A 13,890-nucleotide genomic window follows, 5' to 3' on the forward strand; every position below is an offset into this window, starting at 1 on the left:
AGCAAATAGAGACACGACTTGGGGCCACCAGAATGCCAGCACAATGCACTCACAACCCAGTTGATTAGTTTAAGGGCAGATGGGGGAGAGGATACACACTAGTAACGAACACTGCCCGCTGAAGTGTTTGGGTCCAACCAACACCTTTGATAGAAATATTAATGGTTTGATACGGACTCAATACAGAGTGCTAATAGCCAGGGCTGCAGTAATTGTCCTTCTCAGGAAGAGCGATTAGTGCCCCTTACTACAGCAATGGACTTCCGTGCAGACATTGAAACTTACAATGTCTGCGCTGAAACTGACCACGACCGCACTGAAATTAACACAGGCTGCACTGGAACTGACAATGACTGCACAGAAACTATCAACAATTCTGCAACGTTTACCAAAACAAACCATGTTAAAAAGACAATAATCTCATCACTGACCTGTTATGTCACAAAATGTATAAAAGTATCTTGACATGTGCTCCGGGTCGAGAGAAGACCCACAGCTGACCACTGTGCTGTTGATGTCTTTCTCTTCCTGGAACTCTGGTATTTCCTTGTACAATAAACTCTATCATTGAACCCCGGCACTGACTCCAAGGCTGATGATTTTCCCCACAACACTGGCCCCTCAGAACATTCGGTAAGGTTGTCAGAACCTGCGGGTTCTCCCCCCTGCCTAGCATCGAAGAACCCTCTGAGGATGAGATAGACTTGGCAGATGTCACAGCCTCATACTGTTACCACCTGGAGAAGAGGATGAATTTTGGCCAAGACTCTCCAAGCACAAGAGGTGGGCTAGGTTTGGTACATGCCTGTTGCAGGCCAGGCCAGAACCCCCTCAAAATATTTTAAGAATGCACCTAGACCCTAACTTTATCTTAGTTTAAATGTAGATGTGAAGTGGGTGTTCCAGGTGTAATGCAACCAGTCAAACCTCTTGCCTTTAAGCAAAACACAATTTGTTAAACACTACAGTGAAAACACTAACAAAGGAAAGTGTAATTTAGAATAACTTAACTATTGGAAAACTTAGCCCACCCAATACAGTAACTGTTACTAATTAACTGTTCCAATGCAGTAACATCCCACAAACACACCCCTTGACAACAAGGTAAAGAGTTTCAGTTCTTTCACTAGTTTCTCAAGATTGCATACACTAAGCTGAGACACAAGGCCTGAATACATTTGCCGTATTCACTGATTCTCTTTTCTATAAGTCCTGTTAAATCAGGATAATAACAAAATAGATGTGACAATAGCCCTTGGTTGGGAAAAGTAAATGAGTTTTGATCATTCTAAGCAGAGAAGCCAAAACTGCTCAGCAACAGGAAACAACTGGTCTCGACTGGTCCCACATACTAGTTTCAAACAATTTCATCAAAACAACCTTTTCCTTTTGGCTGTGACCCTCAATAGGAGAGAACTTAATCAGGGATGGTGATGGTGTCGACCGAGACATTGGCTGCACAGCCAGTACGACGTTGTCACATTGTTGTTTGACTGGTCTTTGTGGCATCTCTCCTATTTTAGACACTAGCCCAACTGATAATAAGGAGAGCCTAAACAGAGCTGACTGGGCAAGGATTGTCATTGGTATTTCCAGTAAGTAGGTCAATACCAGATCTTCTATCCTTTTTTATTCCTTTATCAGTTTTTCTGTCTGGTTTTGGTACAACTGAGCCGTTTTAGGCCATTTCAGAGGGAAGGTAAGAATCAGTACATTCTGTCACGTGCAGGTCAGATCAACTAAGGAGACAGACGTTTAGTCCTGAAATTACATTAGTGACTCAGAGAGTTCATTGCTCTCGTGGCCACCTTTACAGGGATGAGATTAAATCCAGTTTCTTAAATGCCACCATCAAACATGCTGGATTTGATTTCATTCTTCTGGAGAATTAGACTGGGCCACTGGAAAATGGGGTCAGTGACATTAACAGAATACCACCAATGAATGTCACATATCAGAAATTGTTCTGTCATTGCACAGTGCTCTTTCCAAAGGACTGTTCAGTTCTGTGATCTCACTTGTGTGGGGAATTCTAGGTTTAATCCCCGCTCTGTGTGGAGTTAGCTGCATTTGTACAAAACCTCTCATTGTGTTTCTAACATGACTGCCTCCCGTTCTCTACTTCAGGATGAGTCTATAACCAAAATATCCTCAAGGGGGTTGCTGCGTTGGAATAATTCTTTACAAAACACTTTCAATACTGTTAGGTTGTATTAAGATAAAGGTCAAATTCCACACAGACATTAAATCAATGTATTTATCGACCTGCCATCCCTCAAAGCCTATTCAGGTATTTTTCCTGATTTCAAGTCAAACAAGTTTTCTAGGTGTGTTTTATCTGAAAGCAAACAGCAATATCCACATTCTCCATCAAAGTATGAGTGACATTAATTAATCTTTATCTTTCTGGGAATGACCAAGAATAAAATGCACATTCTTTTTGTTTTGACAATGTTCAGCCATTGTTTACTGATATATCGAAAACTCCCAAATCAGAATCTAATCTAGGACTGAAGAGTTGCTTTGGCACTGGAAAGTGCCTGAAATGAAAAATGTCCTCAATGGAGAGCATTTTCTATTGAACACTGCACTGCTGAGTGACCTATTCCCAGGAGGCTATACCAGCCAATATCTATCCCTCAGTCAACATCACTGGATGAAGGATCTGGTCATTGGCACATTGTTGTCAATGGGATCATGCTATGTACATATTGGCTTCCAAATTTCCACATATTTCAAACGAATGTGAAGTACTTTGTACTAAACTCATGAAAGACACTAAACAAATGTGAGTTTGAGAATCATAGAATCCCTACAGAGGGGTCACAGGCCATTCGGCCCATCAAGTCCACACCAACTGTCTGAACAGCATCCCAATCAGACCCTCCCCCACACACTTCCCATGGCCAATCCACCTAATCTGTACACCTTGGGACTGAAACACCCAGAGGAAACCCACACAGACACAAGAAGGACGTACAAACTCCACACAGGCAGTCGCCCAAGGGTGGAATCAAAGCCGGATCCATGGTGCTGTGAGGCACTCTCTGGTTTGGCTTGATTGGATTTTATTTGATTTATTACTGTCATGTGTACCGAGGTACAGTGAAAGGTGCTGCCGTACCTTCTTTACAGGGCACCAGGGTAAGAGAACAGAGCGCAGGTTAAAATGTCACAGCTGCTGAGAAGGTGCAGACAGAGATCAATATTAACTTTCAAAAGGTTGATAACAGTGAGGAAAAATCTGTTCTTGAATCTGAGTTATTCTTTATTGTGGAACTATCCTTGTTCTATTCATTAACTTGACATTAAAAGGCATTTGGATGGGTATATGAATAGAAAGGGTTTGGAGGGATATGGGCCAGGTGCTGGCAGGTGGGACTAGATTGGATTGGGATATCTGGTCGGCATGGACGGGTTGGACCAAAGGGTCTGTTTCCATGCTGTACATCTCTATGACTCTATGACTCTGTACGTTTGTCTATTAAACCTTACAGACCAAAAGCCAATCAAGTGTTCACTTTAAAACTCTGATGTTCTTGTCCACACACCAGCTCTCGAATGCCTGTCCCAACCAGCTCTGGAGTTCCAGACTTTGAGAATTCTGTTGGTCTGAGGACAGACTGTAATTAGTAAGAGAGAAATGTTTCAACTGAGATCAGGAAAGAGACGTCAACAGAGGCAGCCAGACAGAGTGGGGGGCGGGGAAAGACCCCTACTCATTACAGGAACCGTTAGGTGGCAAAACTAAAATTGATCATCCTTTAAACAGATGGGCGGAATGGTCATCCCCAATTATTTATGATCATTGTAAAATTGTCTGAGGATTTGGATTGACAGCATTGTTAGCACTGCCTCCTTATTTCTCTCATTGCATGAGGCTGGCACTGAGCTCAGCAGAGTATAAATTGGAGCAAACTGTAAAGGCGGATGACTGTTTAATCTGAGGACCAGAAGATTCTGCTGCAGGATTGTAGTGAGTACAGGATACAGGGGTATGCTATTGGGCAGCAGTTCTCATTTTAAATGGACCTATGACCATGTTGAATGAAATGGGATGTCTTATTCATCGTTCATTTATTTACAGATCGGACACAGGATGAAGACCTGCTTTCTCTCGATGTTTGTGGTGTACCTTTACTTGCCTGTCTCTGATAGTGCAGGTAGGTCTGCAATGGGATTGATTTGGAGGAGCCGGTGTTGGACCAGGGTGGGCAAAGTTAAAAATCACACAACACCAGGTTCCAGTCCAACAGGTTTATTTGGAAGCACTAACTTTCGAAGCGCCTCCAACACCCACAATCACCTGATGAAGGAGCAGTGCTCTGAAAGCTAGTGCTTCCAAATAAACCTGTTGGACTATAACCTGATGTTGTGTGATTTTTAACTTTGCAACTGGCTTGTCATACATAAACTACAGGCTGTACACAGCAGTCTGAATATACTTTTGAACAATGATAATGCAGCCCACAGAGGGCAGTAAGATTCCAGGGTTCATCTATGCTCTGTCATTGAAAGAGTTGTTGAAAGAGAACATCTTGCACTTCTGTATCACCATTCAGAGCCATAGTAGATTCCAAAGCACTTTAAAGCCAGGAAAGATTTTGAAATCAGTTCAGAAGCTGTGATCCCATTACCCTTTATTTACATATGGACACTGAGCCAGCTTCCTCAGAGTCAGCTCTGAGTGAATGGCTCCTCGAACACTCCTGTTTATATCTGTCAGCCAGGGCTCCCGAACTGGATCTATATGGACTTCAGTAAGGCATTCAACAAGGTTCCCCATGGGAGACTGATTAGCAAGGTTAGATCTCATGGAATACAGGGAGAACTAGCCATTTGGATACAGAACTGACTCAAAGGTAGAAGACAGAGGGTGGTGGTGGAGGGTTGTTTTTCAGACTGGAGGCCTGTGACCAGTGGAGTGCCACAAAAATCAGTGCTGGGTTCACTACTTTTCATCATTTACATAAATGATTTGGATGCGAGCATAAGAGGTACAGCTAGTAAGTTTGCTGATGACACCAAAATTGGAGGTGTAGTGGACAGCGAAGAGGGTTACCTCAGATTACAACAGGATCTGGACAAGATGGGCCAATGGGCTGAGAAATGGCAGATGGAGTTTAATTCAGATAAATGCGAGGTGCTGCGTTTTGGGAAACCAAATTAGAGCAGGACTTATACACTTAATGGTAAGGTCCTAGGGAGTGTTGCTGAACAAAGAGACTTTGGGGTGCAGGTTCATAGCTCCTTGAAAGTGGAGTCACAGGTAGATAGGATAGTGAAGAAGGCGTTTGGTATACTTTCCTTTATTGGTCAGAGTATTGAGTACAGGAGTTGGGAGGTCATGTTGTAGCTGTACAGGACATTGGTTAAGCTGCTGTTGGAATATTGCGTGCAATTCTGGTCTCCTTCCTATCGGAAGAATGTTGTGAAACTTAAAAAGGTTTAGAAAAGATTTACAAGGGTTTTACCAGGGTTGGAGGATTTGAGCTGTAGGGAGAGGCTGAACAGGCTGGGGCTGTTTTCCCTGGAGCGTTGGAGGCTGAGGGGTGACCTTATAGAGGTTTACAAAATTATGAGGGGCATGGATAGGATAAATAGACAAAGTCTTTTCCCTGGGGTCAGGGAGTCCAGAACTAGAGGGCATAGATTTAGGGTGAGAGGAGAAAGATATAAAAGAGACCTAAGGGGCAACTTTTTCACGCAGAAGGTGGTACGTGTATGGAATGAGCTGCCAGAGGATGTGGTGGAGGCTGGTACAATTGCAACATTTAAGAGGCATTTGGATGGGTATATGAACAGGAAGGGTTTGGAGGGATATGGGCCAAGTGCTGGCAGGTGGGACTAGATTGGGTTGGGATATCTGGTTGGCATGGATGGGTTGGACCAAAGGGTCTGTTTCCGTACTGTCCATCTCTATGACTGTATATGGCTCCTATTCCACCTGGCTGACCTCATTATAATCGCTACAGCTTTTTAATAGGTATTCATTTGTGGGTTTCTGCTGGCTGGGCCAACATTTCTTGACAATGTCTATTTTCCATGAACTGTGTCCTTTCCTCTCCCCAGTTTAAGGTCTTCATGATTGTGACTCATTTGAAGTACTTTCCAATGGTGTCCACCAAGAAGGTGGTTTCCCAGGCGGACGGTAAATGAGGGTGTGGTTTTATTTTAAGATTCCCTATAGTGTGGAAACAGGCCCTTTGGCTCAACAAGTCCACCCTGACTAATCCAACTAACACTTTGGGCAATTTAGCATGGCCAATTCACATAGCCTGCACATCTTTGGACTGTGGGAGGAAATCGGAGCACCTGGAGGAAACCCATGCAGACACAGGGAGAATGTGCAAACTCCACACAGACAGTTGCCTGAGATAGGAATCGAACCCAGGTCCTTGGTGCTGTGAGGCAGCAGTGCTAACCACTGAGCCACCGTGCCGCCCATTACTAGGTGAAATGACAATGGATAGAGGGCAGTGACGAGAAAGGTGGACAGCCTGAATGTGGATTAACCCTGAGTCTAGTTGCAAGATACCCTGAGGGAAGCAATGGCCAACAACGGCCGCAATCTCCCATCCAGGACTGGGGTCAGAGGACAGGAGACTTGCAAATGTGTCATAATTGCTCAAATTGGTGTAAAGATAAGCCCCGTAATGACCATATCGGTGAGCAAGTTATTTTTAAACATCAGCTGCTGGAGAGGCCTTTTTACAGACTGTATCCAGGGAAGGAGGCTTTTACAATGTGTGGGAGCAGGAAGGACACATTTACAGTGGGGGGGAGGGGTGGGGGTGAGAGAGGAGAGGTTAGTTTGTGTGGGGGAGGGTATGCTTCCAGCTGACTGCTCCACTCAGACATTTATCCATTGTGATTCATCTCCATGTTTTGTGCAGGATCTACCAATCTCTGGCCCTCTGGCAATGAGGAGTCACCTTCAAGGCCTCCACTGCAGCACTGTCATTGGGAAGATTGGATACTCTCGCCAATTACCCAGCCCTCGACTCCATGCAGGAACTTATACAGTCAGAGATTTACAGCACGAAAGAAAATCCTTCAGTCTATAAGTCTCCTGGTACAATTGCAACATTTAAGAGGCAATTGGATGGGTATATGAATAGGAAGGGTTTGGAGGGATATGGGCCGGGTGCTGGCAGGTGGGACTAGATTGGGTTGGAATATCTGGTTGGCATGGACGGGTTGGACCGAAGGGTCTGTTTCCATGCTGTACACCTCTATGACTCTATGACTCTATAAGTCTGTGCCAGTCCATAACGATTCAAATTCTTTTTTCCAGCACTTTGCTAAATGCCTTCTATGTTTTGAATCACAATTACACATCAAAATAGCTCTTAAATGAATTGAGGGTCTCTGCTTCTACCACCCATACAGACAGCAAGTTCTAGATCCCACCACCCTCTGGGAGAACAAGGCTTTCTTCACATTTCCACTCAATGTTCTGGCCTTGACCTTCAATCTATGCTCAAGGGGAAGGTCTGTTCCTGTCTACCCTATCTTTGCACCCCCCCATAGTTACACACATTTCAATCATGCCCCTATCCATCTCTTCTGCTCTAAGAAAAACAGTCTGTTTTCATAGCTAAAACTTTCCATCCCCGGCCACATCCTGGTAAATCTCCTCTGCACCCTGTCCAGTGCTACTACATCTCCCCAATTATGTGGATTCTGGAACTGCACATCACGCCCTCGCTGTGGCCAAACCAACATCTCATACAGTTGCAGCACAACTTTCCTACACTGAAAGTCAATGCCTCAGCTATGAAGGGACAGCACTTCAAAAGCTAATACTTCCAAATAAACCTGCTGGACTATAACCTGGTGTTGTGTGATTTTTAACTTCGACTAATAAAGGCAAGTATCCCATATGCCTTCTGGACAGCTTTCTCCAGCTGACTAATGTACATGCACATCAAAGTCCCTCTGATCCATGGGGCTTCCGAGGAGCTTCCTGTTCATGTATTCCCTTGCCTTGTTTGTCTTGCCCAACTGTTGCACCTCACATTCATCCAGATTGAATTCTGTTCTGGATGTATGTTTGTGATTGGGTTGAGCAGTAGTGCTGGTGAGTGGGTAGACAGTTCAGTTTACATTGTGGTCAGGTCAGGAGCTAGTCAGCTGTTGTGGTTGTGTTCGCCGAGCTGGGAATTTGTGTTGCAGACGTTTCGTCCCCTGTCTAGGTGACATCCTCAGTGTTTGGGAACCTCCTGTGAAGCGCTTCTGTGATCTTTCCTCCGCCATTTATAGTGGTTTGAATCTGCTGCTTCCGGTTGTCAGTTCCAGCTGTCCGCTGCAGTGGCCGGTATATTGGGCCCAGGTCGATGTGCTTATTGATTGAATCTGTGGATGAGTGCCATGCCTCTAGGAATTCCCTGGCTGTTCTCTGTTTGGCTTGTCCTATAATAGTAGTGTTGTCCCAGTCGAATTCATGTTGCTTGTCATCTGCGGGTGTGGCTACTAAGGATAGCTGGTCGTGTCGTTTCGTGGCTAGTTGGTGTTCATGGATGCGGATCGTTAGCTGTCATCCTGTTTGTCCTATGTAGTGTTTTGTGCAGTCCTTGCATGGGATTTTGTACACTATGTTGGTTTTGCTCATGCTGGGTATCGGGTCCTTCGTTCTAACACCTACCAAAAGAGGAAGTTTGACCCCACCCCACAGCTCACCAATAGGATAAACAACACACTGAGGAACCTACAAAAAAACGGACAGATAACCAGGTCTGACCTACAGATAATGAAACCTGAAAGCAACAACACCCCCAGATTCTATGGACTACCTAAAGTGTACAAACCAGACATCCCACTCCGACCCATAGTATCACTACCAGGGACACCATCACACAAACTGGCTAAAGAACTACAGCAGAAACTGAAACCCCTGATCAGCGGATCCAGACACTCAATACAGTCAACACAGGAATTCTTGGACATCATCAGAAATATACATAGACAAGGAAGAAACTATGGTCTCATTCGATGTAACGGCACTGTTCACCTCTATCGACCAAACCGTAGCTAGAGAAACAATAACCAACCTGCTGGACATACAGGACAGACAACAGGACGGTGAACCTATCAACAAAGACGGCATACTCAAACTACTGGACCTGTGCCTCACAACACACTTCACATTCAACAACCAAATATATGAACAAATCAACGGCACACCCATGGGCTCACCCATCTCTGGACTCATAGTAGAAGCGGTAATGCAAAGATTAGAACAAACAGTCTTACTGCAAATTCAACCCACACTCTGGTTCAGATATGTAGATGACACCTTTGTAATCATTAAAAACACAGAAATAGAGAACACACACTGGATCATCAATGCCACACTCACAGGAATCCGATTCATTAGAGAGGAAGAAAAGGACAATCAACTCCCATTCCTAGACGTGATGGTACAGAGAACACCTAACGGAGAATTCACCACAAAGGTATACAGGAAAGCCCCACACACAGACCAAGTCCTGAACTACGAAAGCAACCACCCCAACACACACAAAAGAAGTTGCATCAAGACACTGTTCAAAAGGGCCACAACACACTGCAGTACACCAGAACTGCAAAAAGAGGAAGAAGAACACCTATACAATGTATTCACCAAAAATGGAACCCCCGCAATTTTATCAACAGATGCCTAAGGGAAAGACAACGGAACGAGGACATGCCACAACCCAAAGGACAAGCCACACTACCATACATCAAGAGCATTTCCGAACTGACAGCCAGACTACTGCGACCACTAGGACTCACAGCACTAAACCAACAGCCACTCTCAGACAACAACTCACCAGAACGAAGGACCCGATACCCAGCTTGAGCAAAACCAATGTAGTGTACAAAATCCCATGCAAGGACTGCAAAAAACACTACATAGGACAAACAGGAAGACAGCTAACGATCCGCATCCATGAACACCAACTAGCCACGAAACGACACGACCAGCTATCCTTAGTAGCCACACACGCAGATGACAGGCAACATGAATTTGACTGGGACAACACTACTATTATAGGACAAGCCAAACAGAGAACAGCCAGGGAATTCCTAGAGGCATGGCACTCATCCACAGATTCAATCAATAAGCACATCGACCTGGACCCAATATACCGACCACTGCAACGGACAGCTGGAACTGACAACCGGAAGCGGCAGATTCAAACCACTACAAATGCCGGAGGAAACATCACAGAAGCGCTTCACAGGAGGCTCCCAAACACTGAGGATGTCACCTGGACAGAGGACGAAACGTCTGCAACACAAATTCCCAGCTCGGCGAACAGAACCACAACAACGAGCACCCGAGCTACAAATCTTCTCCCAAACTTTGAGCTAGTCAGCTGTTGAGTGGCAACATGATTGGGTGTACGGTTTGTTAGCATTGGGGTAATCATTACGTAGGGATTATAGTTAGGATTATAGTTCAGAGTTGTAAACCTTTGCAAAGGATGCCAGGGAGAGGTTCCAATGTACTGGGGAAATCTTCCATCAAGTTTGGTGCATCGGGCATAAGCCTTTCATCAGGAATTCCTGATGAAGGGTTTATGCTTGAAACATCGATTCTCCTGCTCCTCGGATGTTGCCTGACATGCTGTGCTTTTCCAGCAACACACTCTCGACTATATTTCTGTGATGTCTTATATGTTGATCTATAGTGCAGGAACTTTCATAGTTATGCACTGTGTTTTATGGCTGTTTTTCTTGTTGGCATCAGGGTCAATTTAAGTGTCAAAAGGAGGTTCACATCGGAAAATAGTTTGGGTAATAGTGATGTTAATATTGTCTACAAGAGCAGGTCAGAGGTTGCACACTCTGCAGCAAGTAACTAACTTCCAGACTCTGAGATGCTCCCTATTTAGCTGCATGGGTGCAGTTCCAACAGCTCAACACTATCCAGGACAAAGCAGCTGCTTGATTGGCACCTCACCCACAAGCATCCACTCCCTTCACCACCTTCAACATTCACTCCCTTCATGATCAATGGACATAGAGCAATGTGCACTCCCCAAGACCTGGGAAAGGACCAGCAGTAAAACTAGAACACTGGGGTCCATTCCCTCAAGGGCCAGGCTCAACATAATCTCCAAGGTGTGCAATTATCATTCATTAAAAATGAGAATGAAAGTGATCTGTGAATGGAGGATCATTTTTCTCCAGACACTGTCAACCACTCTGAGATGAGGAAGGAATCGACCTTCTTGTCCTGGTCATTAATTATCCAGCAGCTAGAAACATTAAAGTCTAATCCTGGGCATTCTGTGGATTGTACACAAATCTCACTTCTTTCCCAAATTACAGTCATGACTTGTTTGGCTGGAGAGTGCTGTAAGTTCTGAAAGGGCATTCATAAACATGGAGTTCAGCACAGAGTGCAACACTATATTAACGAGAAAATGATGAAGAGGTTTTGCCTGATTTTCCTGCTCCTCAGGTGCTGTGCTTTTCCAGCACCACTCTAATCTAGACAGAAGGCAACACACTGGGTATTGAAAGTTTCACACGTTCATTCAGAATGAGAAACCCCTTTTCCCCAGGATGTTTCTGGTGATTATCACGACTTCAAAGTCACTGAACAAGATTGGATCTCTTTTGTTACAGGTCTCGCAGGGAAGTCGCTGACATTTCCGGTCCAAACCAAGGACAGTTACGTTCAACTGAAACCAGAACGTTGTCCCGATTTGTCTGCCTTTACTCTGTGTTTGCGGGCAGCATCCGCAGAGTCCCGCAACTATGGGTTATTCTCCTATGCAAGTTCACAGCATGACAATGGACTGATGCTCTTCAAAGCAAGTGATACAAGACTCGATCTGTACCTCCAGGACATTGTGATTCCATTTTGCCTTCCAGCAATGGATACGCTGATGAGGCACATCTGTGTGACCTGGGAGTCTGGGCAGGGGGAAGTAACATTCTGGGTGAATGGACAGCGAAGTGTTCGGAAAGTTGGTAGAAAGGGGAGTATAGTGAAGGGTAGAGGTACCTATATCCTGGGTCAGGAGCAGGACAGGGTTGGAGGAGGGTTTGACATCGATCAGAGTTTTGTTGGGGAGGTATCTGATGTTAATCTGTGGGACCATGTTTTAACATCCAATGAGATTAAGGCTGTGAGTGAAGGTTGTTACAATCCGGGGGGGGACCATCATTGACTGGTCGTCAGTATGGTACATTGCAAGAGGAAAAGTCAAAGTTCAGGACAATAAAGACTGCACAGTTTAAAAATCTTTGCTAGAGGATCCATTTTGGGAACAATGGGCTAAACGATGAGAAGAAAATTGCAGACATTCCCAGAAACTGCTATAATAGCTGAACAACCTGACCTTATCATCTTTTCTCAGAATCAGCAGGATTCCACAATAATAAAGAGGAATCGATCACTGAGCTAATTATATTCAGATCAGGAGTTTTTCCACTGGAATCTTATAGTATTTCATCTTTCTCAGTTTCAAACTCAATGGAAAGAATTTCTGTTATTCTCATCATCAGAGATAAGGAGTCAGAGAATGTGACCTATTGGCACAGGATGTAGCTTGGCATATAAAAAAAAGATTCTCTAATCAACCTATTCAAGATGTTATTACTTGAACCCAGGCTGCCTGGCTTAAAGAGCACAGCAGTTCAGGCAGCATCCAAGTAGCTTCGAAATCGACATTTCGGGCAAAAGCCCTTCGTCGGGAATAAAGCCCGATATTTGCCTCTTTTAGCAAAGGCGGGAGACAGCCCTGACTATATGCATAGTCATACATGTCCACAAGTGGACCAGCTAATATTTCTGTAAATTCTTTATAGAATTCAGCTTGAAAACCATCTGGGCCTGGTGCCTTACCGCTCTGAAGTTGCCTGATTGTGTCAAGTATTTCTTGGACTGTTTACGGAGCATTTAAGACCGATACCTGTTCTGGAGTTAGGCCCGGAAAGGTAAAATTTTTAAAGAATGATTGCATCCTCCTAGTCCTGTCTTCACAATCCTGCGATCTATATAAATCAGAATAAAATTTTCTAAAGATTGCATTAATCCTTTTATGATCTTGAGTCAAAATACCCGTACTTTCCTTGATAGACGTGATAGTTTGAGGGGGCTTGTTTTTCTTTGCAAGAAATGCTAAGTATCTACCCAGTTTGTCACCATATTCATATAACCTTTGTTTTGCAAATAATATTTCCCTCTTAGCTGTATGAGTAAGCGTTGTGTTTAGAGCTGTCCTAAGGGCCGTAACCCTAATCAATATGATAATAGAAGGTCTATCAGCGTATGCTGTTTCAGCTGCTTTTAAACGAGCTTCAAGCAGACGCTGTTGTTCTCCCTTCAATTTTTTCTGGGTCGCTGAGTAGGAGATGATCAAACCTCGCGCGTAAGCTTCGATGGTCTCCCACATCATTGATGGGTTGCTAGCCGTACCTGAATTAATTTCTAAAAAAGTTTTAAATTCTTGAGAGAAGTACTTTACAAATTTACTATATTTCATCAGGAAGGGGTCCATACGCCAATGCCGAGGGGATGTCCCATTGTTCCTCGCCTTAGTTTCCATATATACAGCAGCGTGATCGGAAATTGCTATACTACCTATTTTACAGGATGATATGGAATTTTTAAAAATCGAGGGGGCAAAAAACATCGATTCTGGTGTGGCATTTATGTGGATTGGAGTAAAAAGAAAAATCTCTGCCTTGTGGATGAAGACATCTCCATACATCTACTAATCCTAATTCTTTGAACAAATAGATAGGATTCCCAAGAGTACTGGGGGAGTATCTCCCAGATCCAGTACTCTTGGCAATCCTATCTATTTCCAGTACAAATTTAAAATCCCATATTCCTCTCCATTTATAAGGGCTTTAATCAGAATATATTGTCCAGATTCGTCTTTT

The 13,890-nt window shown here is 44.1% G+C and overlaps 1 protein-coding gene across 1 annotated transcript; it reads left to right on the top strand.

The window, feature by feature from the left end:
- Positions 1 to 4,099: 4,099 nt before the first annotated feature.
- Positions 4,100 to 12,170, top strand: LOC140453304 (C-reactive protein-like). The gene is made up of 2 exons (XM_072547873.1): positions 4,100 to 4,163; positions 11,623 to 12,170. Exons 1-2 carry the CDS (start codon positions 4,100 to 4,102, stop codon positions 12,168 to 12,170), a joined length of 612 nt encoding a protein of 203 aa, XP_072403974.1.
- The last annotated feature ends 1,720 nt before the right edge of the window (positions 12,171 to 13,890 follow it).

This window comes from Chiloscyllium punctatum, chromosome 27, assembly GCF_047496795.1.
Source record: "Chiloscyllium punctatum isolate Juve2018m chromosome 27, sChiPun1.3, whole genome shotgun sequence".
Taxonomy (NCBI): domain Eukaryota; kingdom Metazoa; phylum Chordata; class Chondrichthyes; order Orectolobiformes; family Hemiscylliidae; genus Chiloscyllium; species Chiloscyllium punctatum.